A 27,070-nucleotide genomic window follows, 5' to 3' on the forward strand; every position below is an offset into this window, starting at 1 on the left:
ATGCATCATAACTTTTATACGGTACAGTTATTTGAAAGTTCAGTTTACCCTGCATGTCATGTTTGTTTTACATTTGACCAAATAAAGAAAACAACAAAAAAGGAGAAAATCCCAGTGATATAAACAATAAGCATGAATATGCATCACTGTGTGGATTACCCTCTTCTCTGTGTTTTGACTAGTTGAATTGTTTAGCACAAAAAGCAGTCTACAGCCTGAAACTGTGTTGTTTTTTTAATAATATTTCAGACTTCTGTTGTGCTAACAATACTTTTAATTCATTGATAAATCAGAGCGGGGCTGGCTTTCAATAACTACAACTTTCTTCATTCTGTGGCACCTCTTTTTCTTTTAGGAAAAAAAGGAAATCCCCCTCCACAAAAGTACAAAACAAAGGGTTCAGGAATTGAAAAATAAAAGGAGAAGCACAAGCGAAAAGACACTTTTTGGTGAGAGCATTTGCTGTAAGAGCAGAAGTGTCACAACCACCTGTTACGGAAACGCCTATATAGAGAGAGAAAAGAGCACACAGGAAATAGGTTCTTCTCAGGCAACAGCAGCAGATCTGTCAGTCAACAGAAGAGTGATGTGAAAGATGCATGGGCAGGGTCGCATCTTTCTGCTCACCTACATGGTGGCTGCTGGTAAGTTCTATGATTTAACTATTTAAAGTCATCGACTAAATTCCTCACTAAAACAATGATAAAGAACTTTTTGTTTTGAAAAAAATTAGTGAATAATAAGGATAATCCATGACTAATGGAAACAAGTGATGTTAAACATGTAGTGGCTCATTTCACTTTATTGTTCAGTATTTCCAAAAACTAGGGCGAAAGCTCAAGACGTCTATGACTGTGAGTTAAGTAGGCAGGGCTTGACCACAGGCTTTTCTTGCTTGTCATCATTTAGTTTCAAGTTGAGAAAGTAACTCTGATAGTTTTCATTGTAGCAACCTTTTTTTTTTTTACAGAAGTTACTCTGCTAATGTTACACTGCAATACAAGTGTGCAATATTAACCTTAAAAACAAAAAACAGTGTAATTATATAATGTGAAAAATATGTGTGCAATAAGCTCAGGTGTAATACGAGATGTAGAAAGTAGAGACAAGAAAACATATTTATATTTTCATTTCATTGTACAGTGTTTCCCATTTTTTTGTATTATATCTTTGAGTTAATACAGTGTATAGCTTCTGTACAGTTTATACAGAATCACTTAGCTGTTACTACAACTTATTTATTTATTTATTTGATTTGATTTGTACTTTTCTACTCTTTTTTTCTTTATAATGCTATTCTATTTTATATATAATTTAAACTTTTTTGTAGAAGCTGACTCAGGGAGAAACGCACAAAAATTCTAATGTACCTGTACTGTCCTGTACCTGTGCAAATGGCAATAAACATCTTTTCTATTCTATTCTAATAGAAACTAGAAGGTCTTTGGGTTGGAGCACCCAGAACACATTTTTTTAAGGAAACAGACTTCTCTTCTGCTGCTGATTATTGATCTTCCTTAAAGAGCTGATATTAGCGTGACACACCCAAACCTTTGACTAAATTGATAGCAATCGAGTTGATTTTAATGCCAGGATCAAGTTTTGCCCATGATCTTTTCTTTGATATATTTTATTATTAGTCGGATTTATCTTTATTTTTTTATATCTTCAAATTATCCAGAGTTTAAAAAATGTCATAGTAGTGTAATGCTTTGGTGGTAAGGAACTATGTCTACATTCACACTACAGTCACACCCTTGTGTGTTGTAATGTTTCTATCTATTTCTATCTGGTGTTTCAGTGATGACCTTAAGAGTCGACAGTTCAGTAGTACATTTATTTTTAATTTGTATGAAATTGTTTTTGCTCTCAGTTGTTCGACTTAACCTATACATTTTGAGGAGAGTGGCCTTCTTTGTTAGGAGTTGAGATAATTCAGAATTTATCCATGGTAATTTACTCTGCCTAGGTCGACCCTTGCTGGCAGTGGTATGTTTATTCTGTATTGTCTGAAGTTTAGTGTGGAGTTATGTTAGAATTTGTTCTGGATTTTCTAGCGACAGTTCATCATTCCACTCAATAGTACTAAATTCAGCATTGAATTTAAGTAGTTTTGAAATTGGTATTTTTGTAATATTATCAACTGTATAGAAGAAGTTAAAGAGCTCTATTATATAATAAGCGCAACCACAACGTATCAAAGATTTTTTCTCAATTTCACAAACCACAGCCATCCCCACCTTGCTGGCTTTCAACATGGATGTAAATGATGCCACTGTCTATAGTGGTGAACAAAAGGATTTCTTTGGATACAGAGTGCTTCAGTTCATGTCTGGCACAAACAAAGGGTGAGTTACAGAGTTCAGTTGATGTTGTATATTGCTCTCATTATCAATATCCATATTTCTCAGTTAAATGGCAGTTTCTAGACTGACATGTAGGGTCGTATCTGATTGGTCAGAATTTGCCTCTAGTCGATTGACCATCAAATGTCTTTTTTTTCGTTCTAAATGATCCATGTTCTTATTTGCAACAAAAAAGAAAACCTATGTAATTTCTATGAATATTTAAATGTACTAACTTTAACTGTTTTCCATCTAGACTTGAATCACAATTTCCACTATAAAGTGACAACATTTCAGGGATTCTCAACTAGTCTAGCTGAACATTTTTCACCAATCAGATGAAAAACTGTGCAGTTTGGACATCAGTGGGTACAAAACAAGGAATAAAAAAACAAACAGAATTAAAAAGTCTCTTTAAAGACTTTTTGACACAAGTCTTTTTTCAGACACACATTTGCGACCCACCAAAAAAACGCCTTCCTACGACCAAAGTCACTTTTTAACAACTAACCAAATGAAATGGGCTACACTGAAAAGTAAAGGAAGCCACCAGCGGCATGTAACACAGCAGAAATAGTGGGGCCCTGGCTCTGCTCCTGCCTCTAGATCTTAGCCTGGTATGAATGACACATGAATGTGAAGAGGAAAGATAAAAGTTGTTTCCTGTGTCAGAGGCTATGGCGAGTTACAGTTACTGTGTGGTTTTATCACTCTGAATTATACGTAGTATATCCTGTGTTAAATCTTTCAGTGTCATCAGAGAAAGATCACTTTCACATCCTGCAAAACGAGGAGCATTTTCTGTGTTTCTTCTGTCAGCTGACAACTTAAATTCTTACATTTGTTTTTAAATCTATTTATTCATTCATTTTTATTATCCACAGGATCATAGTTACTGCACCGCTGCAGCTAAATGGAACCGGGGGAATATGCACACATGTTGTTCAACACCAAACCCCCAAGTGCTTCAACCCCAAAGGTATAGAAATGTAGCTCAATAAGCAATATTACACAAAGGTTTCATGTACTCAAACAGGACTACAAGATGAACTCCATGTCATAATATAGCTGTGTGTATTTTTAAAAGCACTAATGGAATGATGTTGTTGATACTGTAGAAATCTCGCCGGAAAAGGCGACACTACCAGTCAAGCACTTTGGCTTGTCGATAGCTGAAGATTCAACAGGCTCCCATTTCACTGTAAGAGAGCAACACATTCATTAGTATAGGAAGAAATGCCTCTATTTCTTTGCAAACTAATCTTTTTTTTTAATTTTTTTTTAATTTTTATTTTTTTAAAGGTTTGCAGTCCAAGTGTCGTCCATGAATGTTATGGGAACTCCTATCTGAACAGTGTGTGTTACAATATGACAGATCAACTTCAGCAAGTCTCCTCATTCACACCGGCTTTTCAAGGTAAAAGATTTTTAAAGTTTACACTTCCACAAATTTACAGAAGAGGATTAGGGCCACTGAAAAAAATATTTTTTTGGTTCTGACTTCTTTTTTTTAGAATTCTGAATTTCAGAATTCTGAAAAAAAAAGTGAGAACCAGAATTGTTTTTTCCAGTGGCCCTAATCCTTTTCCGTACAAATTGACCTTACTACATTTTCTATACATTTTTAAACTGTGTATACTTTCAGAATGCACAAAAAAGACAGTGGACCTAGTCTTTCTTTTCGATGGATCCGGGAGTATGAAGGAAGAAGAGTTCTCCAAAAATAAACTTTTCATAGTGGATATAATGAAAACCCTTTCAAACACATCAATCAAGGTAACTGGACAGTTGCAATGTCAAAGCATTGATAGCATCTACCTGCAAACTTAAATATAAACACTGTAATATTTATTCTGTTTCATAACATCTGTTGCATCATGCTGTTTTTCTAGTTCGCAGCAGTCCAGTTCTCCTCAGACTACCGCAAAGTCTTTGACTTTAATGACTATGAAGCCGGCACTGCTCACGATAAACTTATGAAGGAAGAACATTTGAATACTCTCACCAACACCCACAGCGCCCTGAAATATGTGTTGTAAGTTCTGTTTCATTACACAAACTCTTTACAACTGAAAACATTTAAGAGGCAAAAGCTGAACACTGAAAGTAATGGAAGGTATAAATATAATATTATGAGCATCTCATGTTTGAAGTCATGTTCATTCATTTTACAGATCACATTTATTCTGAGCATTAAAACATTTGTTTCAGGGAAAAACTCTTCCAAAACCCAGGTGCAGGTGCCTCTAAAGATGCTACTCGAGTATTGGTGCTAATCACTGATGGAGATCCCAGTGACAAAGACAGACATAATATTATTAAAAGATACGATGAGAAAAACATCATTCGCTTTGTCATTGGGGTAAGCTGTGCAATGGTATCAAATGTCTCAATGTTCTTCTCTAATCAGTACAATAATACATCTTTGTAGCTCAATTGATTTTTTCATGTTTAAAGATGCAATATAGAGTATTGGAAAAAAAAAGAAAGTTGTAGAAATGTACAGATTTTGTGGTATATGTTCATAACTCTTTACACAAACTTTGTAACACTGTCTGAAGATAAAATGCTACATGAGAAGTTATGGTGGGGGGCCTGCAGCGGTGAAATCGTAACTCTCCTGGTCGCTTTTTAGCTCCAAACAGTGTTCAGGGATCAATTTTTTCCTTTGAATAAAGTTTGTGCATTTATTTCAGAAAAAACAGCATAGAATTGTTTCACCTCTCCAACTTTCAAATCTCACCACCAAATCTACATAGTGCACCTTTAACAACAACAACAACAACAACAACAACAACCCTGTATCATGATGTCATGTGCCACAAAATTATAATATATAGGCCGCTACATGGGCAGGATTTTTTCTCTTTTTTTACCATTTCTCTTTTTGGTATAGTTGACGTATCATATTAAGGCTGAGGGTCTCAATCAAACTGAACTTTTTGTGTCTTAACATTACCAAATGAAGACAGGTTTCTCACATCTACATGTCAAATGTAGGAAAAGGTCAGGACTGAAATAATAATCATCGAGCAGATGAAGAAAACCTTTTATAGGAAGCACCGCCACCCCAGATGCAATCAGATGCAATTTAATGACCTTGAAATGATAAGGGTGTTGCATGAACAATCATTTCCTTTTGAATAACATTTTGAAATTCATGCTGACTGCAGCACACAAAGTGAACGGTGTACATCTAAAGTATGTAACCACACACACATACATTTTATTTTCATGACTATTTGACAAACTATTGGGAGTAATATGTTGTCAATCTTAGTAATCAATCTGTGGGGATGTTCTGTTTACCGCTATGCAGATTATTTTTTATTAATAAAAGTGAAGTAATGATTAACAAGCATGGGAACATTTCAAATATTTATAAACCTAAAGCAAAAACGCTAACAATTAACACAGCTAATCCCCACATTAAACAACTTTCACTCATTTCACTGCCAAGTCCAGTATTGTGCAAAATGTATAATATGTTTGTGTCATGCATGCATAATCTCAAACAGGATTCTGGTTTTAGGTCAAAGATGCTAGTCTGGATAAATTCACAGCCATTGCTTCAGAACCGAAAGAGAAATATGCCTTCAAAATTGAGAACTATGACGGACTTAAAGGAGTGCTGGAAAACTTCCAAAAAAAGGTTTTTAGCTTGGAAGGTGATTTATTATTTTTTCAAACTCTTTTCACAATTGTTCTCAAATTGGATCTTGCATAGAATCTACAATAGTCATTTCAAACTATATTTGTTTGTGTTTTAGGCTCAAAGGTGGCTCGGGCGGGAAACATGATAAATGAGATGTCACAGAGTGGATTTAGCGCTGTCTTCCACAAGGTGAGGACAGTCAAAATCCATCGTTGCAAACATTGCATACAAGCAGATTCAGTTATAGATGCAGCCATTATATGACTATTCATTTCTTTTTGAATAAGTTTACACACAAATGACTATATTTCAAACTTTACACACGGCTCTTCTCAATGTAAGAAAAGTCACTAAACATGTCTTATCTCAGGGTTTTTTTTGAGCCTTACTTGTACTATGAATGCTTGGACATCACAACCAATGAACACAAGGCTCATAAAACCACAGAAGGAATGTGTCAACGTTTCACACTTGAGCAAGAAGATTCCACTGTGTGTGACAGTTTGATTTGTTGGATGTTGGTTAATTGTGATGGATGCCTCACTAAACAAACCAAGCCACAATTAAATAGTCCGACTGCAGCAAATGAGATTACAAAATGTTGTCTGCCAACACTATATTGTCCGTGGGTCCTTTTCTTTTCGTGCTTTGAACAGTCATTTCTGTCAACAGGACGCGTTGATTCTTGGATCAGTGGGAACTGACAGCTGGAGAGGTTCAATTCAAGAGTTTCATGGAGAAAGTGAAACAAATATTAAAGATTCAGAAATGCAGATGGACTCCTACATTGGTACCAAACATGAAGTATTTTTTCTTTTCAGATAACTTGACAAGCATCTCTTTGATTTTAATCATTTTTTATTCTGCTGAGGTAGCTACAGATGTTCTGATTTATCGAAGGCACTGCCACAGTAAATCATATTTATAAGTTTTTATAACGACTTAGAAGTGGCTTTGTGGTGAAAGTTGCAAAGCTGTGGGATCATAAGCTGCATAAATGTGTATCTACAACTACTTCATAACAATACACGATTATCAAGAAACGGAAAACTTCTGTCACTGTGTGATGATCATAATAGCTTTGACTGGAGTAAAAATGGAGCCCTTTGTCACATGTCTCACACTGTTACAGGCTACTCTGTCTCTGTTGGACAGAGGAGTAACGCTCCTCTATACTTCACGGGAGCACCCAGATTTCTGCACATCGGACAGGTTGTACTTTTCCAACATAATGGAAAGAAGTGGGACGCAGCACAAAGAGTACTCGGGGACAAGGTTGGTAAATGTTTCGAGGAAGTTTCCTGCTTCATCAGCCATATTCTGAAAATTCATATTTGTTTATTGTGTTCTTTAAAGTCTTTCTATTTTTCACACTTAAATATAATATAAATCAAGTATCTCCTCTGAAAATAACTCTGTGAGTCATGACTGTCTACAATGGGTGTAACACCTGAGTCCCACTGTCTGTGATGTTTTCAGAGTTTTCAGAGTCCTATCTTCACTTTGTTTACATCGCCGGGATGGCCAGCTGACTCCTCCCCTCGTGTATATAAGTTGTTTAATTGAGGGACTAGAGAAAAGAAGAATAACATACTGTACTCACTGCTTAACTGTGTTTCTAGATCACACTCATTTCAGGTAAATTTACATGCAGTGTGAAGATATGAGCATAATAAAGATCACTAGCATTAGCATGCTAACACAACAATGCAGCGCGAGTTGTTGTGGTTTCATGCTGGTGCTCAAGGGCGACATCTGCTGGATCAAAAAATCGCATATAAAGCCTTTAAGAAGTACTCTATCTGCCATTGCAAATGACAGAAGGACTTAATCTCTGTCAGAGCTGGTTCAGAGATTGCCTATGAATTTGGTTCTAAATTCAATGATGCGAGACTGCGAGGAATTTTAGTCATTAAAAAAACACCCACTTTTAAATCTGCTGCTTGATCAGATTGAACTTTTCAGAGTTGATCAGTAAGTTAACCATTTTCTTGCAAGCTGCAGCAATAGAAGAAGTCTATAAACCATGTTTTCAACAAAAGGAGAGATGGCTGCGGTTTCTCAAGAAACGACTTTGTGCCAGTGCAAGGAAGTTTGTCTGCTTCCTCCTTGTAACCACTGACACATGAGGCCTTTGGTAGTGCAGCATGTTTCATAAAGAACAGTATTCGAGCAAGCTGGAAAAAAATGTAGGAGATGGAAGTTTTTGTTTTGTTTTTTAATTTGTATTTTGGGGAAAAAGTTGAAGTCTTTTGTATACGTGCCCTGACATTAGAAAAAAAAAGTTACTTAGCGAAGGATTTTTTTTATGTGTGTGCAGAAAACAATGAAAATATAGTGAACAAAGTCGATCATTTTAAGTTTAAAGTCATTTGGTTCCAGACATTTATATTGCATTTAGAACTGCTGTTTTGTAAAGGTGCCACATATTGCACCTTAATAAACACAGACACAATATGTTGGTGGTTGGAAGGAAGACACCCACAGGTTGCTTTTGCAGATTAGGGTTGGGGTGCAGGTGTTTCTCTAAAATGATAAATGTAGTGCTACTTTTTTTTTTGTAACCATAGTGTTATTTGTTTTTTAGTTTGGTTCCTACTTTGGTGCGGAGCTGTGCTCAGTGGACGTCAACTCGGACGGGGACACTGATTTCCTTCTGGTGGGAGCTCCATTGTTTTACCAGCCTACGGAGAAGAGGGAAGGCCACATCTACGTCTACTCACTGACTGATGAGGTCGGCTCAGATTCTGTTTGAAAGTGAAGATGGTGAAGTGGGGAGATGATTCATTCATTGTTCTACTTTAATTGCTTAACATATATATTTGATTACAGAAGCAACTGGTAAAGGCACTTGATGTGAATGCACCTTCAACGGGGAGATTTGGCACCACTATAGCTAGTCTGGCAGACCTGAATGGAGATGCACTGCGGGATGTTGCTGTAGGAGCCCCCCTGGAGGACGAGAACAGGGGGGTTGTGTACATCTACCTTGGTGATAGACGCAGAGGGATGCGCAGCAGTTTCAGCCAGGTGAGACATTAGAGAAACTTGACTTCCTTTCTTTGCTTACCCAGCCCGCCCCATCCATCTTGGGAGTTGGCGCTGGGGGGGCTTTATGTGCGGGGGTGGGGCCTCTTGCCTGATTCTGCGGGGACCCTGTGGCCCCCTCTTCTCTGTTCTTCTTCTTTACGACATCTCTATGATCTTGGTACGCATGTATGTGTACACCTATGGATGTACGTGTGTATATTTATTATCATATATATATTTATTACCATCACCTCTCTTTTTATGATGGTCACATTACTACATTTATATAATTTTATCTTCTTTCATTTTTCATTTATTTATATTTTTGTTTGTTTTCTCGCTTCTCCCCACTAAGCTCTGCACTTTAATGCATCGCGCTGCCACGAACACATTTCACACCTTTCTATCACACTACCTGAACATAAAAATCATTGCTTGACTTTCATCTCATTTAAATGTATTTTGTCTGTATTGTTGCTCTCGTATCTTTGCTTATGTTTTGCTATTTTGTATCTATTTTTATTTTTTGTCTTTGTTTGTTTTTTCTCGCTTTAGTTGTCATGTCTATATATTCTTGTTTCATTTTGTTCACCTTATGAGCTGACCTGCAAAGCAAAGATTTAGACATTTTAATAATATGCATCATGATGTTGTGATTTGGGGAACCTTTGACTTGACATAATTGAAAGTTTTTAGGACCTTTCTAAGAACGGTTGATGTAAGGGTCTATATATACAACGTGTGTTTAAACAAATTGTCCTGCAATCAAGTTTGTCAGTAAAGCAGGGTGGTTTATTTTGATCCATCATCATGGTTTATCAGGTATATATATTGGTGCTAATTCTATATTTAATAGACTTTAATAGATGCTTTAGAGAAAAAGGACATGTGGGCAGAGAGACTGGGGGATGTCATGCATCAAATAGCATCAGGATCGGGGGTCGAACCTGCGCTTTCACTACCAACTGACCTAAACAGGCTCCCCGGCACTTACTATTCAAACTTGAATCTTTCCCACTGCTGTGAAACATGCACTCTTTGAATTGTGAAGTCTCTTTTTTTCAGAAAATCATGGGTAAGAACATACAGCCTGGTCTGAGATTCTTTGGACAGGCCATCGATGGAGCCATGGACCTTGGAGATGACGGGCTCCCAGATATTGTGGTCGGATCACAGGGCATGGCTGTTGTTTTAAGGTATGGATATTGTGTAAAAGTATGTCTATCAAGTGAACACTTATCCTATCAAACCAAACATTTCAAGTCAAATCGTACTTTTGAATGGATCTTATTAATGTCTTTCAGCTCCAGGCCTGTCTTTAATGTCATAGCAAGTCTGTCTTTTCAACCTGAGGAGATCAGCACTGAGAAAATTGACTGCCTGAGCAACAAAGATGAAATCATACCAATGGTTGACATAGCAGCCTGTTTTAAAAAAGTAGAAACCACAAAGAGCAAAACAGGTCAGTACACCCAAAAATATACTCAATGCAACCTCTATCCTGTGGTTTATTTTAACCCCGCTTTGTGCCTTTGAGCAGTGAGCCCTGGACTGAACATCACGTACACGCTCGACGTGGATCCGATGAGACAAACTTCTCGGGGTTTCTTCCAACATGACAGGAAAGTCAGGAAACTGAGCTTTACCCACGAGCTGGGGGATGAAGACACCTGCTTCAACTTCTCCATCAACATGACAGTATGGAAATGAAATGATGAAATTCACCCTCACTTTATTTTATCTGCATAAAAATTCATCTTTTTGTACATCTCTCAATATTCTTCATGTCACTGAATCTTTCCTATTTAACCTGTGCGAAGAAATTTAAATAAAAGAGTGAGAGAGCAAAGTATACTGATTTCTCCTACTGTACTTGGTAGGAAATATTAAAAATAATGAGTAGTAGCCCAAAACGTATGCTCTATGCATCGGCCTCAAATTGTGATCAAACATTTCTTCAAAAACAAGAAAATGCTACTATACTTTTACTTTCAATCTAACCTTTAATTCAGAATCTGACATTAAAGTTGCATTTTTTTTTATCAAGTATACAGCCATCGGCTATAGGTAACTTAATCCATACAGACCCACCTTCAGTGTAGCAACGCCTTTCAGTCTCAGTAAGAATCACTTACAACTCACATGAAGAAGAAGCACAGCACTCCTCTTCATTATTTACTATTTGAGTGAAATCTGCAAAACAAACTAATTCAAATGAAAAGTGTTTTTTGTCGACATTGTTTGAATCTCTCTTCAACAATATGCAGATTACTCATGTTTGTTTTTTCTTTTCAGAAATGTGTAGTAGACACGTTATCACCCATCAGTGTCAAACTACATTTTTCACAAGTCGACAGTGAGGGTGCAAAAGCTGTCCTGAACGTGGACAGCAAAAGGGAGTCTGTTGTGGAGGTAAGCACAGTCTTTTTTTTAAATTTATGTTGGATCTTTTTGCCTTTATTTGATAGGACAGGAGGAAACCAGAGAGAGAGAGAGTGTGGGGAATGACATGCGGGAAAGCAGCAGGTGTCAAGTCTTCATAAAAATGAAAAAAGTCTACTTGCAAATGTCATGCATGACTATATTACTTAGTGGGGACTGATCTTTGATTTACTCAGTGGGGACTGATCTTTGATTTACTCAGTGGGGACTGATCTTTGATTTACTCAGTGGGGACTGATCTTTGATACAGAAAGCAAGATTCTCCTCAGGACATAAATGTTACAAAAGAACTGACTGTGACATTTGACCTATTTTCCAGTATTTGTAGTCCTGATACACACTTTCTATTAGGGCATAACACATGTTTCAAAGTTTAAACAGAACAAACACAAACACAAAAATCTATAACATTTTTATTTATAATATTGTGAGGAAATGTTTCCATTAAAGATGCAGATAGTTTAAGACCAGTCACAAATAAAGACAAAATGTGACGCCAGGAACTGGGCTTTGAACAAACTTTGAATCAAAGATAGGCTTGTTGAGTCTTCCCTCTTCTTCTACAGTCACATCACCACAAACATATGCACTGTTTTTTTCTCAACTAACCTGGTCAACAAAAAAAAAACGGGCTGTCGCCATGTTTTACACAATCATCTCTGCATTGCTCAATTTGGAAGTGTGACACAAAACAGAATTTTTTTTTTTTTTTTTTTTTTTTTCAGATTCCCTTTGAAAAGCAATGTAGTGGAAACGACGTCTGTGTCGCTGAACTCGAGGTGGACTTCAACTTCACGTATGTATATTTGACTAACACTGCACAGGGACTGCTATATTGTATTGTATGTCTTTTAAAATGGACCTTGAGTCTAATAATAAAAGTTGATGATGATGTTGATGATGATGATGATATACTCACGTTGAATGCAAACATAAAAAGCACTTTCTTTCTTTTAGGACCCCGACACTACTGGTGACAGAAGATAATTCCTTCAACGTGCTTATACAACTGTCTAATCATGGGGATGACTCGTACAACACAAGCCTCACAATGCATTATCCCGTAGGCCTCTCCTTCTCCAGGATGACTCTGACAAAGGTGAGATAAAAAAACATACTTATTTTAGTGTTTCATTCCTTAAACCCCATCTGTAAAGTTGTCTGACACTAGAATATCAATTTAGCACATGGTGTACAAAGAACATGTGTCTGAACAGGAAATCTTTGGAGGGGTCAGTGGTGTAGTGGTGCCGTCCAGCGGAGGATAAACAGCCTCTGACTCCTCATGCATATTCATTTGTGTATACTAGCCAATCAGAGATAGAGTAGTCATCCCTTCACCATCCTATATATGGCTGATTTCATTTGTTGTATGACATTTATGTTATTTTGACTCCCTTAATGTTTCTGTGGCTTTCTATTTGTTTTGTTCACTGTGTATTAATGTGTTGTTTTTAATCGTGCATTACTCACACTTAAAGGTGGATTTATGATTCGAGTTCATTGTTACTTCATTATTGAATTCAAAGGAAATGCTTTTATCCTGAAGGATCTCACATCCACTTTTCTTTGAACAACAGTGGACCAGACCAACACTTCACGAGTGTCTTGATCTGGACGTGTTGGACAGAACCGTGTGTGGTGTCAGCCGCCCTGTGTATCGCAGCCATTCAGTTGTGAGTCATACTGCAAACCAGACAACCCCTCAACAAACAGAAATTAAAGTTTCAGAAACGAGAAGTGCCCTGATCTTTCACACTTACAAATCTCGGGTTACTTCCTACATGTAGACATGTATTTTGTATATACATGTATTTTCCTGTGACACTTTCTCTTTGAATCACGTCTAACACACTTGTCTTCTTTCTCTGTGAAGGCAACGTTTAAGTCCTCTTTCCGCATCTTGTCCGACTTCGAGTGGAATGACACAATTTCAATGAACATAACAGGAAATAGGTAGAGACCTTCTCAATGCAACACACAGAATAAAGCACTAACATTTTCTTTTTGTTATAAAATACTGGTTATAATGTTACATTGTCATGTTTAATATAAACAATTCATGCTTTTAAATCCTCAGTGATAACACAAACTACACCAGAACAACCTCCCTCATCAAAACTATCCCCGTACAGTATGAAGTTAAACTGGCAGTGACTGTGTAAGTGGTGCTACTCCAATAAATAACATTTTGTAACTAGTTAATATATGGATTTTTTTTCCAACTACCTACACATTGTAATCATCCTTTGTTCTTTCAGGGGAGAAGACTCAATAACCTATCTCAACTTCACAACAGACGAAAAGACTGCGCCCAAAAAACTGATCGCACTGTACAAGGTGAGGCAGATAATTCAACCATATAAAATGTGTATCTGATAAAGTTCAAAAACATTTCAAGAGGGGATTTAACCTCCTCTTTGGGGGCAGCTGAGAAGCACCAAATACCATAGACTGAATGTAAGACGTGGGAACAAACACTAAGAAGTCACTCTTTGGTCTGTGGACTAACTTTAGGATTTAAATTTAGCTTTGACCAAAGTAATCTTGTTATTTTTTAAGTGAGTCAGAAGTGTCTATATTGTCTTTGTCTATAAATGCTCAAAAAGATGCTGCAATCATCAAAACTCCAGTATCACTTGTTTTTAGCAGAAGTGGAGTCGCCCCCTGCTGGCAGTCATAAATAGCTGCAGGCACTCTCTATAGCTACCGTTTTAAACCAAGAGGTTACGTCCATGTTCTTACGTTCTTATGTTTTTCCACATAAGAAAATGCAATCACTTTAAATCTTCTCATCAAACTCCTTGCAAAAAAAAAAATGCACATGTTTTGGTGTGTTTTTTTAATAATGAAATAGGTCTTTTAAAGTTGACAAACTGTCTCTCACTCTTTGCAGATAAATAATCCTGGCTTTAAGGGATTTCCCATCACTGTGTCCCTGTTTTTCCCAACCACACTGGAACATGACTTTGAAATTACAAGCTATCGAGTCTTTGTCCCACAGGTAACCTTGACATCATTTAAAAATATTACCTAACCCCAAAGGTTGCCTGTGTTGCATCACTAATCATTTATCACTTTATCTTTCAGAATAAAACTGAATGTTCCAACGTTGTCGACATGAAAACTGAAGTAAGTTAATCATATTATTATTAACTTAAAACTAAACCTTAAAGGTGCACTATGGAGTTTTGGTAGTGAGATTTGAAAGTTGGAGAAGTGAAACAATTCTATGCTTTATTTTTATTTTTATTTTTTTATTATAGTAACACCCCATAGACAAACAAAAACACAAGAGGTACACTTCACCTCTCCATAAAGCCAGGACAAAACAAAACACAGTAAAACAAAGGAAAAACAGACAAAACAAACAAAAACAAACAAAAAATAAAAAAGCAAGACCCTTCCCACCTCCATCAACCATCAAACCAGTTCCTGCACTCCCCCATCCCACCCCAATCTTTATAAATGGAAGATAAAAAAGATAGTAAACAGAAGGAAGAGTCAGTTACTCAACATGTCAGCGAACATTTGTAACCGAACAGGTTTCATCTAACCGTAAACCAGGAAAGGTAAAACTAAGAATTGTATTAAAATAAGCGGTGGAAAAAGAAAAAGAGAATCACTATGCTCTATTTTCTGAACTGAATACACAACATTTATTCAAAGTTAAAAATGGGTCCCTGAACACTGTTTGGAGCTGAAAAGCGACCAGGAGAGTTACACTTTCACTGTTTCAGGCCCCACATCATAACTTCTATCCATCATTTTTTATCTTCAGACAGTGTTACAGAGACCAAATTTTCCTCTGAGGACAGTTTGTGTAAAGAGTTATGAACATATACCACAGAATCTGTACATCTCTACAACTTTCACCTTTATTACATGGTGCACCTTTAAATAAAGGTATGAATACATGTAATAAAATGCATTGGTGTTGTGTTACAGTACTGCTCTCCTGATAAACACTGCAAAATGGTCAAGTGCGACAGTTTCATCCTGGAAAAAGAATCTGCTGTTGAAATTGAATTATTGGGAGACGTACAATTTAGGAATCTTCAAGAGCATGCAGCGGTACGTGGCAACTAAAACACAAGCTCACATTGAAAAGACACACAAACACAGCTGCTGAGTTTAGTGAACGTGTTGTTGAAATTGACACGCTCTTGTTTTGCAGAACGTCAGCTTTCTCAAGCGATACATCGGGGATGGTGCAGAGGTTAAACTGAAAAGTTTTATACACGTTGACTTCGACAAGCAAAGATATGTGCTGAACTCAAATAAACAAGAGGTATGTTATCTTTGGAAATTATATTTCTGTACGGCTTCTCACTAAACTCCATTGATCATATTTATTCAACAATGAATTATGATAGAAAAAAAAAAGGTTGAAGCGAGTGCTGCACCAGGTCAAAACATGTCGATGAATCAGGTGCTCTTGGAGAACAGGGGTCAGAGGTCAAATAGCTAAGACATAAATGATAGTCCTGTTTATAAACAGAGTTCTTTGTGAAGAAAAGGCAGTCTGAAGTAGTATAAAAATCCTTTATTGAGCAGGGATGTGAATGAATTATAATGTTTTTCCACAGAAGTCTGATGAAACTGGCCTGAGGAAAGACAAAGATCCAACTGTGAAATGGGTATGTTCTCTAAATGTTTTCATCTAGAAGAAGTTTTAAATCTTTATTTTCAAAAAGTTTAAACATTTTTTTTCTTCCTGCCAAAAGATTGAAGTCCACATTGAGCTGATAATCCCTCCTCATCAACTCCAGATCATTTTAACGGGAGTAGGACTGGGACTCTTGCTTCTGATCATCATCACACTCATCATGTTTAAGGTGAATGAACAGTTCTCTTTCAAATAGACAAAGGACTAAGTTACCACTGAGAGCTGTAGCTTCAGTCTGAGTAACTGAATTATTATATCAGTACAATGTTTCTTCCAGCTGTTGTTTTTCTTGATCTGTGTTTGTATTTTTCCTGCCCCAGTTGGGTTGCTTTAGAAGGAAAACCGTCCAAGATTATCAAGCAGAAGATGATGCTTTCGAGGCTGACAACCCTACAAAGTTCACCCCACTTCCCACCAGCCAGACCGTGGACAAATCGGACCAACCTCCAGAGGAAAAAAAGCTTGTTGATGATGGTGAGGCAAACAGCAATTCTTTTGCTGCCTGATATATAGAGAGAAGAATTGATGCCTATATGAACCTGCCGAGTTATGAACGATTCAATTATTACTGAATGAAACTGGAAGGCAAGGCAAGTTTATTTATGTCGCACATTTCAACAACAAGGCGATTCAAAGTGCTTCACACAAGACATCAAAAGCATCATGACAGAGGAAAGAAAATAAACATTCAAATAGAACATTTAAAAAAAAATCACTGAAATTATTCAATCCTAACATATGTTCAAATAAAAATAATTCAAATGAAATAAATAAAGTAAAAATATAAAAAGAGTTAAAAGTTACAGTGCAGACTTAAAGTTTAAAATCTTATTAAAGCTGTTTGATTAAAGGCAGCTGTAAACAGGTGTGTCTTCAACCTGGATTTAAAAGAGCTGAGAGTTTCAGCAGACCTGCAGTTTTCTGGGAGTTTGTTCCAGATATAAGAAGCATAGAAACTGAACGCTGCTTCTCTGTGTTTGGTTCTGACTCTGGGGACAGAGAGCAGACCTGTCCCAGACGACCTGAGCGGTCTGGATGGTTCATAATTAATCAGGAGGTCACTCATGTATTTTGGCCCTAAACCTTTAAGCGCTTTATAAACCAGCAGCAGGATTTTAAAGTCTATTCTCTGACAGACTGGGAGCCAGTGTAAAAACCTAAGAACTGGACTGATGTGATCCATTTTCTTGGTTTTGGTGAGGACTCTAGCAGCAGCGTTCTGGATCAGCTGCAGTTGTCTGACTGATGTTTTAGGCAGACCTGTAAAGACACTGTTGCAGTAATCAAGACAACAGATTGACTGACAAAGCTTAAGAGTATCCAACAATGAGGTCCATCCAAAGCATGCTCTTTTTAAATTACAAGTCATACTTGTTTGTTTTTTTTACAAGTTTTTCAAAAATATGTAAAAAAAAACAACCTGATTAGCGTATAAAGTATATCAGCTCTGCCAGGCTTCGTCCAGTGTTTCTGTATCTCTAAACCTAATTCACATTCACATTAGATAAATACAGGTTGATGACGATGGTGAAACAGTTACTTAGTGTTCTGTCCTTTGCATTGCAAGTGTACTAAAGAGAAATGTGAAGTATTCAGAAAGATCTCTTGAAAAGCAGCACAGATGAAGTTCAAACGTTTTAAAGTAAACATGTATCAGAAAGAGAAGAACTGAAATCACTTAATCAAATCAGAATGTTTAATAATTTAACTCTGCAACGAGCATGTTGCTGCTCAGAACTGTTTGAGTTTCCTAAATGATACTGTACACAGACACTTACAATTTAAACTTGAGTGTAATGCTTCTGATTGAATACCCTTCATACCTTACTTTTACTCACCCCTCTCACAAGCTGAGGCTGCTTTCTTTTTTATAGCATCTGATCGTGTTAATAAGTCATAGAAACATGTACTGTAAATGTATATCTTTAATGTTCATGGGAATAAAATCTCTATACAGACTATAGAATTTGTGATGTGTTGATAAAATGTCTCATTTGTCATTGTCCAACTTCTATCTTCTGTAAAAGATGGCATTGAAAGAAAACCTTGAGTTGAGTCCTTTTTTGTTTTACTCTAGAGACCAGCACACATCTCAAACCTGGCCTGTGACTATTGCAGGAGATTTTCCTCATTGGAGATCGGATATTAAAGAAGGAGTGCACAATGTTTGATGCACCTCTAAATGTAGAGACACACACCACAGTGCAGGTTTAAATTAGGCAGAACATATTACGAGTGTTTTGCTCTCTCTTGCATTGATACACACATCTGTGTACAGACAGTTTTCTTCTCTGATGACAGAAAACAAACAAAATGTTCATGTTCTATAATAAACAAAAAACAATTCACAAGATACAATCCTGGTGGCTCATACAGTTTGTTGATTTTAAATAAACATAGTGAAGTTTTATTATGCCTGTGCATGTTTTCATGATTCAATATAATATTCATCAGTACTTTTGTTTGATTTTACACCAAAAACTCCCGGAGTTTAATAACTTTGGTGTCTAAAGTCTTAAAAAGCTCCATGAGTGGTTAGGTCACCATGTTCTCATTCGCCCGTCCTTCCTCTGATGTCATCCGATGTGATGCTGCGTCAGCGTTTTCAATGGGAAGTTGTGCTTTCCAGAGTCTCTCAACTGATATAATCCTGGAGTGCTGAGGGTGGACACACCTGCTGCCTGCGGGGAGATGTGATGAGAGGACTGCTGTTCTGTTGTCTCAGTGGTCTGTGGTGTCTGAGGAGCAGAGGACAAACATCATAGAAGATAAAAAATAAATCAGCTTGCTCTTCAAGTTCTAATGCAATCTTTTATCCAATGTTTGATTCCCTCTAAAACTAAAAAGGCATTTATTCTTTGTCATCAAACATGAAAGCAGAGCTGAGCAACACATTTCAGAATGACTAAAAAAATAAACCCTTTGTCTGTTGCACAAATATAACCAACTCCTCTTTGTCTACGTCCAAAGACTGCAGCAGTGGATTTCACACAATATTTTACTCTCAAATTGACAACCACAAGCTCAACAAAGAAGTCTGCAAAGTAACCGAGAAGTCATTTAAATGACTCCGTCTTATTGTTACTGTAACAGACGGTGATGTCCTACAAGAAAAGGTTTGTTTACAAAACAGCAAAATATGTCTGAATGATGGCTAGTCAGCTGCCAACTTTTATTTTTGAAGCAAGCGATGAGTAATCTGACTGAAGCAGGGTGAAACCTGAGTAGCTCACAGATCTACTAGTTTAGTGTTGCAGTAAAGCTAAGTGAGCAAGAAGCAGACATTTCTCACACTTCCACTCGGATAGGTTGCTGTGCTCTTTCCCAGCTGATGGCCTACCATCTCCTGCCCTTTGCCTTTCTCTTCTTCTGTTGCTTCTCCAAGACCTCTATATTCATTTTGTCCTTAGTTTCATTTCCTGAAACACATGAAAACAATAACAGATGAGTGTTCACGTCTTCCAGGATGACATCGTATACCGTGTATAGATATTAATACAAATGCTGGTGGCATACCGATCTGAACACTGTCCTGTTGCTCTTCATTCTGGTGGTACGGGCTCAAGTGCAGAAACAGAGTCTTCAGAATTGAACTTGCAGGGACATCTTCAGAACCAACAACATAAGAAAAAAAAAACAACACATTTAACAAACTTACAGTGCAAACCAGCATTTCACCCTTGTATTTCCTGAACGTCTTGTGTCATGTCCCCTTACCTTTACCGAGTGACATTTCAGGCATTTGATGATCAGCACGGGTTGTAGTTTCACTCGTAATACAAGGAGTTGGACTGGAAGACCACTCGCTGACGGAACCAGGTACAAGGCCACAGGCGGGATTCATAATCAGATTTTTACGTTCAGCTGAAGTGCCTTCATTTTCTATTTTAGGTTTCGAGGAGATTTTAAGGAATTTTGGCTTACGAGAGATTTCTTTCAAATCATCGACCGTCTGGACTGTCTTTTCTGAAGCAGAGGAAGTCTTTGGATAATTTGGTGTGGATACTCCTGGGAGAGGAGCGTCATTGAGAGGCGCTTCAAAAAGGCTGACAAAGGACAGAGTGGGGGCTTTGTCAGGGTTAACCACAGTAAGAAGAGGATTACTTTTCAAACATGCCGACTTTAGATCAGGACCAGGAGATTGAATCGAGCCTTTAGGAGAAGTGGAAGTTGTTACAGAATCACTTTTAGGCTTCATGGAGTCAGTGATCGGGCTTGCAAAGAGGTTATGAAAGGATGTTCTCAGGGCCGGTTTACATCCACCTGCCAGACGACCAACCTGCGGCCCGTTACTGCTGCAGCGTGCCGGGTCGCTCGCGGGGGGTCGTTTGGCTGCGAGGTGACTGGCAGGGTCGGCAGATTCACTTGACTTGACAGAGATGGAGACTGGTTTGGTATGAACAGCAGCTCTACTTGAGAACTTTGTGAAACCTGTGGGAAAACCATACGGCTTAAAAGAAGCTCCCGAGTCAGACGTGAGAGCAAAGAGATTTGGCTTCATCTGATTTTCAGAAGATAGACTAGAGGCACTTGGAAAAACTGTTCTGGGCTTATCGGGTGCCACTTGAAAAATACTTTTACAGTTTACAGAGGGTTTGTTTTCTGTAGATAGATGCACACTTTCTTTGACGTCTCCTTTGCTATTGGAGAAAAAAAACTTCTGAGAATGAAACGACTCAGATTTGACTTCATGAACAGGTTTCGGGGATTCTTGCATATTCAAAACTTGTGTCTTGTGATCCTCAGAGTCCAGAATAAGATCAGGAAGTGCCTTTGAAGTCAGACCTGTGTGTGTTTGGAGGGATGGCAGGCTCTTGAACACTTTGTCCTGGGATTTGTTTCCTTCATTTACTGAATACCAGACCTTCTTATTTTGTATATCCGAGATTAACGGAGAATAAGCGCTTTCTGCCAAGTTGGCTTTTGGTGTATAGGATAAAGTTTGTGCAGGAGGAGGATTGGGTGTTTCGACTGATTTGAAAGACTTGAGAACAGCTTCAACAGAGTAGGGAATCAAGCTTTGGTATGCGGACACCGGGGTGCTGTCAGAAGGAGGCTGGGGAGCAGATTCTTGACTTCTTGTAGATGTGAAGAAACGAGAGAAAGGTTTTGATAGTTGAGGTCCGAGCACCGCTTCAACTGAATAAGAAACTGGCTCCTTGTGATCGGAGTAAGTTGATGGAGAACTGGGAGGTTGGGCAACGTCTGACGAATGTGATTTTTCTTCTTCCTTTACGTTTTCAGTTGGTTCTTTTTCCGATTGCGTCGACGAGGATTCATTCTCAGCGTTTGTCTCTACATGCTGATAAAAGTTAGGCCTGAAATTAAAAGGAGATGTCATAAATGAGGATGAACTTTTATTAAAGTAGAACATCCAATATATTGGACAGAATAGCAGGAAAAGGTTTAATTTTCTACCTCAGTGGTTGAGAGAGTATATCAGGGGGTTCATCTGCATCTATATTTTTGGACTCGTCTGTATTCACTGGCTGCTCCAACGACTCTCGTTCAGCTTTCTTTGCCAGTTCATAAAGTTCCTGTTCTCGTTTTAGTGCCTGCAACAGAAGAAGTAAAGTACATTAAATCATGTTCACACACACGTTTAAATAATTTAAACAACATTTTCATAACCTGGACTTTTTACAAACACACCTCATCCAACAGTCTCTTGGTGAGGTCACTCAGAGGCTCATGGGAAAATTTGCAATCTTCTCCCTGCAAACATTTTCCTCTTCTGTGGAAGAACTTGCAAGGGAAGGACTGTGCAGTTTAGTAAAGGAAAAACATTAGGTGTTCAACAGGCTGCGGTGTGAAGCAAAACGCAGGAATAGGTCTATTAAAATATAAAGAAATGAGTTTGTAGATGAAGGAAGCCGATCAGATAGCTGCCATCCATCTATCCGTCAGGTTGGGTGCAGTGGCAGCAGGCTGAGCCAGTCGATCATCCCTCACTACAGCAACATTTTTCTAGCTCTTTCTAGGGGCATTTCAAGGCCTTACCAAGCCAAATGGTAACAACAGTACAGTACAGTACAGTATACACAGTACACCCCGGGGTCCCCTCCTGGTTGAATGTGCCCAGAAAATCTCCGAAGAGCAGCAACCTGGAGACATTATCTCTGATACCTGAACCATGTAAACGTGCTACTTTTGATGCAAACGAGTATTTAAGCCAAAGGATATTGTGCATGTAGGGGCAGCTCTCTCCTTTAAAGCAGGCTCCTTGGATGTAAAACTTGCACGCTTCCTTAAAGAGATCGTTGTAACCCTGAATATGTTCCAGCTGGCAGTCGCCATCCTGCACACAGGAGAGGAATGACATCACACTACTCTCCTAAAACTCACTTTGACAATTGCACTAATTTGAGTTTCATATCAAGAGATTTTTTCTTTTAATAGATATTGTAAACTTCACCTGCCTTAATGCACTTTCCCAAAAGGAAATGTTTACAGAGTAGGCGACCATCCACACACAACGCATTCTGCTCCTTGAACTCCTCTGACATGAATCTTGTGCGTTTCACCTCGGAGTCCTGAGAGGAAAACAAGATCATGACTGTTACATTCACATCTTTTTTGGGGGAAAACAAAAAACAAATTAACATTTAGATTGTGCTTTGTTTTTTGATGCAGAAACTTAAATTTGAAAACTCAAATTCAGGGAAATTATTTGTAATATCATGTGATAACCTTTGTCAACACACAAAATCTTTCAGCTATAAATGGTAGGCACATAGATATTCATCTTCACTTACAGACAAGGCCGTCCATAAGGGGGGATAAAGGGGAAAGCTTGTTGGGGCCCAGTCACATGGGGAGGGCCCATGGAAAAAAAACATCAATCCTAATTTTAAGCAACTATGACCAAATTTTATTTAACACCTTAACACTCATTACAGAAATGACTGAGAGAAACAAAAACACATTAGATTTATTGTTGCTTCAGTAAACCCCTACTTCCTGAATTGATATGAGCCTTTTTTTTTGGTAATGTCACCAACGTAAGCGTGTGCAGCAAACCTAAGTCGGAATCCGCATAGCACTTCAAGGACCTGCACAAAGTTAGGATGACAGAAAAGACAGAAGAAGAAAAGGAGGCAGCTGGCTAGGGCATTTGACCCCAACAAGATCTAGTTAACAAACTTTTTCAGTCAGCTCCAAAGGCTGAATGGAGCCAGGCAGAGGGAGCTAATGTTAGCCAGGAGGCTAGCACTAACAGCACTGATCGAATGCGCACATATCTATATATAGATTCTATCACACAGGTGCAGCAACATATACAGGAGGACATTTCTCAACTGGCACAAAACGTTTATAATATCACTTTATCATCGTTGGTGCAAGTGATCTGCTTATTCTTAAGTTTGTTTCTTCTCTTAGGCAATGTGGCACGTCTGACTGTTTAATACCTCATTTCATCTGCAGCTCTGACCATTTGTTTGTTCATTTGGATCCCTGTTAGTTTCAGCATAAGTGACAGCATTAGCTAGAAGCTCTTCATCCTGGAGCCTACACTCATCTCTGTTGCTCTTGAAGTTCAGATCAAGCCATCTATCTTGATCATGGCTTTCAGCACAGTATCTTCCTGTGCGCTTTATCATCATGAAGCCACAATGTCATGTCTCCTTAATAATGGAAAAACTTTCAGCCTCATGTCTGTTTATATAGAACTCAACCCCATTTAAAAAAAATAAACACTGTCTTGACTGTCAGAGAGGAAATGTATGAATAGCAAGAAAATGTGGGATAACATGAATAAAGCATCACAGGTCAGATCTTAAAATGAATTCATCTGAAAGCCTCTGCTGCCACAACACTAGCTGAGCTTTATTTATCATCTTGAACTGTAAGATAAATAAAATGATAAATTATATTCAACCAGACAGGCAAAGCCAAGTGTCTTCCATACCTGCTTTTCCTTCGCTTTGCCCCGTCCACCTTTTCTTGAAGTATGTCTGCCCCCTCTGTACGCAGGTCTCCACCCATCCCTCTGACGATGTTGATTGTTCTGCCACTCCGTCCTCTCCTTTTGCTCATGTTGCATGTTCCAGTTATGATTATTGTTGGTTCTGTTATTGTGAACATTGGGAGACGTGTTATGGTGGCCAGCTTTACCCCTGTGGTTGTGTCTTCCTCGTTTGCCTGCATTAGTATGTTGACTGTTCTGCATATAGTAGTGTTTGGCTTTAAGGTCGTCATCTCTGAAGGATGCGGCTTCATAGCTTCTGGCGCTCTGGGTCTGGTTGCATGGCCTCTGTGGGGAGAAAATCCTTACAATTTAAATGTCAGGGAAAGTCAGATGTCAATTTGTAAAGGATTTATTTTAAAGAAAGTCAATAAATACAAATGATTAGTTTTTCCCAAAAGCATCATTAACATCAAACTACTTAACTTTAACTACTTAACTTTAGTTGCATAAAATGTATTCTGTAGGTACTGACTCAACTTCAACTGCTTCGTATTTGAGTATGACTTCATTTTCAAGTCCTTATGTGTGCTGTGGACAAAACTCAAATTTAACAAACAAAAAACCAAACATCATAAACGTCATCCAGTTAGCCTTAGTCCATCATACAGTCAGTCACAGACCAAAAAGGCTTTTTTTTTTTTTTTATTATTATTTTAAAATCGCATGACAAAGGGAGATACATCTTAATGGAGGAAGGAAAAACACTGCCTGGCTCACACACTCTAAGATCACACACTCTAATATTTTGTTGGAGCGCCTTTAGCTTTGATTACGCCACGCATTCGCTGTGGCATTTTTTCGATAAGCTTCTGCAAAGTCACAAGATTTATTTCCGTCCAGTGTTGCATACATTTTTCACCAATAAACTGTATTGATGATGGGAGAGTCGGACCACTGCGCAAAGTCTTCTCCAGGACATCCCAAAGATTCTCAATGGGGTTAAGGTCTGGACTCTGTGGTGGACAATCCATGTGTGAAAATGATGTCTCATGCTCCCTGAACCCCTCTTTCACAATTTGAGCCCGATGAATCCTGATGAATCATCTTGGATCAGCCCGTGCCATCAGGGAAGAAAAAATCCATTGATGGAATAACCTGGTCATTCAGTATATTCAGGTAGTCAGCTGACCTCATTCTTTGGGCACACAATGTTGCTGAACCTGACCAACTGCAGCAACCCCAGATCACAGCAGTGCCCCCACAGGCTTGTACAGTAGGCACTAGGCATGACAGGTGCATCTGCCTCTCACTCTGGAACACGGTAAATCTTCCTTCCAGTTTCTAATAATGCGTTGGACAGTTCTTAACCCAATTTCAGTAGTTTCTGTAATCTCCTGAGATGTTTTCTCTGCTTGATGCATGCCAATGATTTGACCCTTCTCAAACAGACATAACATCTTTTCACAGGATGGGTCTTTCAACATAGTAGTTTAAGAAATGAGAAGCTACTCATTGCATCAGTTTGGGTTAAACAACTTGTTACCAGCTGAAAGATAATCGCCCATGCAGTTATTATCCAATGGGAGGCTCTTACCTATTTGCTTAGTTAAATCCAGGTGGTGACTTCTTTTTGGACAGGCAGTGTATATTGTTGAGGTGTTTTTGATATAATAAACCATTTAATTCAACTGACCTTTTCCAAACAGCCCATCTGCTCACCCTGAGGTTTCCTCTTTCTTGCATTGCCTCTTTTGCCATTACCAGTCTCGTTCCTTTAAAACAAACATGTGTTAGTAATGACTTTGTAGATGAAGCCAACACAATAGAAACGCTCATCAAGGCTATGGATATTCATTTTTAAGATACCTGTGTGCCAACAAGTCTGGTTGAAAAGGACTCTTCACGTCTACTTCAGCAGCAGACAGACGAGAGAAAAGGTTTGTGAAAGCCATTTCTTGTTAGTTTTTTTTCTTTTGGAGAGAATAACACCCAGATATTTAACTTTAGTTCAAATATAAAAACTTGTATCACTGGAGATACTCACGATGCTACCATGTAATAAAAAAAACGCTGCATTAGTCTTCTACTGGTATAACAATTGTTTGAAATGTAGTCGAGCAAACTGTAATTCACATGGCTCTGCATTCATCACCCCTTCGTTTCCATCTTCTTCCGTGTTTGAGACTGACGTCACAGAACTTTCTTCTTCTTCGGCTTTATAGTGGCTGTAGAGGAACCAGCTAACAAAAAAAGGGCCATTACCGCCATCTACAGGTCTGGACAAACAAAAACAAACAAAACACAGACTATTCTTTTCCTTATTATGCATGTATAAAGGTCATAGACTGTACATGCTATCTGTCAGGTTAAAGCAGTGTACTTAGCTATTATTCACACACACAAAAAACACTCGACAATCACTACAGACAATAGAATAGAAAAGATTATAATAGAATAGAATTACTTTATTGATCCCAAACTGGGAAATTGAAGGTAATGCAAACACACAATATTAGCAAATAAACACAATATAATATTAAATACAAAGTAAATAAGCACTAAAAATATCAAAACTAAGAACGAGAATATATACAACCAGGATTTAACTTAGCATTACTAGTCTTAAATATGAAAAGATTAAAAACAAATACATAATAATAATACAAATACATAATAATAAATACAAACATTAAAATAAATGTTAAAAATTAAAAACTAAAATATTAATCATTTGGATACAGTCTATGTGTTTATGGTTAAACCCAATAGCAGAGACAAAAAATTAAATGAAAATAAATATTTTAAACATGTTGATGGAAATATTCCTCATCCATAAACACAAGTTCATTAATAAAATTGGATTACATAGTGTTAAACTACCTTCAAATTCAACTTACAGAAAGCTAAGATGCAAAAAAAAAAAAGAGGGCGACACTGACTCATGCACCAACAGGAAAGGTTTGTATAAACTGGTTTAATTCAGTTCGGTGGCCTTAAACAGGTAAAAAAATGGAAAACAA

General features: G+C 37.9%; 2 protein-coding genes across 4 annotated transcripts; one reads left to right on the plus strand and one right to left on the minus strand.

Moving 5' to 3' along the window:
• The first annotated feature begins 500 nt into the window (after positions 1-500).
• Positions 501-18,110, plus strand: zmp:0000001082 (integrin alpha-D). The gene is made up of 31 exons (XM_020652287.3): positions 501-644; positions 2,231-2,348; positions 3,230-3,324; positions 3,464-3,546; positions 3,648-3,762; positions 3,991-4,121; positions 4,238-4,380; positions 4,557-4,707; positions 5,878-6,013; positions 6,116-6,189; positions 6,673-6,790; positions 7,133-7,275; positions 8,588-8,734; positions 8,833-9,030; positions 10,096-10,226; positions 10,335-10,492; positions 10,571-10,728; positions 11,326-11,442; positions 12,198-12,268; positions 12,430-12,571; positions 13,053-13,148; positions 13,349-13,428; positions 13,553-13,633; positions 13,734-13,812; positions 14,369-14,476; positions 14,563-14,604; positions 15,421-15,546; positions 15,650-15,763; positions 16,062-16,112; positions 16,200-16,310; positions 16,462-18,110. Exons 1-31 carry the CDS (start codon positions 596-598, stop codon positions 16,645-16,647), a joined length of 3,552 nt encoding a protein of 1,183 aa, XP_020507943.1. The 5' UTR covers positions 501-595; the 3' UTR covers positions 16,648-18,110.
• On the minus strand, positions 18,049-26,221 carry LOC109997711 (uncharacterized). 3 transcript variants are annotated; one of them, XM_065963873.1, is made up of 12 exons: positions 26,095-26,216; positions 25,917-25,956; positions 25,744-25,822; positions 24,051-24,395; positions 22,561-22,674; positions 22,324-22,439; positions 21,794-21,902; positions 21,560-21,696; positions 19,859-21,459; positions 19,658-19,747; positions 19,434-19,560; positions 18,049-18,879 (listed from the first exon to the last, which is right to left on the minus strand). In XM_065963873.1, exons 3-11 carry the CDS (start codon positions 25,759-25,761, stop codon positions 19,478-19,480), a joined length of 2,613 nt encoding a protein of 870 aa, XP_065819945.1. In that variant the 5' UTR covers positions 25,762-25,822; positions 25,917-25,956; positions 26,095-26,216; the 3' UTR covers positions 18,049-18,879; positions 19,434-19,477. The 3 variants fall into 3 exon arrangements, with proteins under 3 accessions (XP_065819945.1, XP_065819902.1, XP_065819872.1); XM_065963830.1 differs by having other exon boundaries at positions 19,482-19,560; positions 25,917-26,221; XM_065963800.1 differs by having other exon boundaries at positions 25,917-26,221.
• Positions 26,222-27,070: the final 849 nt, after the last annotated feature.

The sequence above is a fragment of the Labrus bergylta genome, chromosome 1 (genome assembly GCF_963930695.1).
Source record: "Labrus bergylta chromosome 1, fLabBer1.1, whole genome shotgun sequence".
NCBI classification, from domain to species: Eukaryota; Metazoa; Chordata; class Actinopteri; order Labriformes; family Labridae; genus Labrus; species Labrus bergylta.

Bases quoted from the DNA above. Each gene is read 5' to 3' on its own strand.
- zmp:0000001082 (XM_020652287.3), top strand. From the start codon at position 596: ATGCATGGGCAGGGTCGCATCTTTCTGCTCACCTACATGGTGGCTGCT. The intron at 6,014-6,115 runs GTGATTTATTAT...TTTGTGTTTTAG, and splicing joins AAAGGTTTTTAGCTTGGAAG to GCTCAAAGGTGGCTCGGGCG. The intron at 15,547-15,649 runs GTACGTGGCAAC...CTTGTTTTGCAG, and splicing joins ATCTTCAAGAGCATGCAGCG to AACGTCAGCTTTCTCAAGCG.
- LOC109997711 (XM_065963800.1), bottom strand. From the start codon at position 26,002: ATGGCTTTCACAAACCTTTTCTCTCGTCTGTCTGCTGCTGAAGTAGAC. The intron at 21,903-22,323 runs TATCCTTTGGCT...CTAAACTGCACA, and splicing joins AGCTGCCCCTACATGCACAA to GTCCTTCCCTTGCAAGTTCT. The intron at 21,697-21,793 runs GTGTGTTTGTAA...CTTCTGTTGCAG, and splicing joins CCAAGAGACTGTTGGATGAG to GCACTAAAACGAGAACAGGA.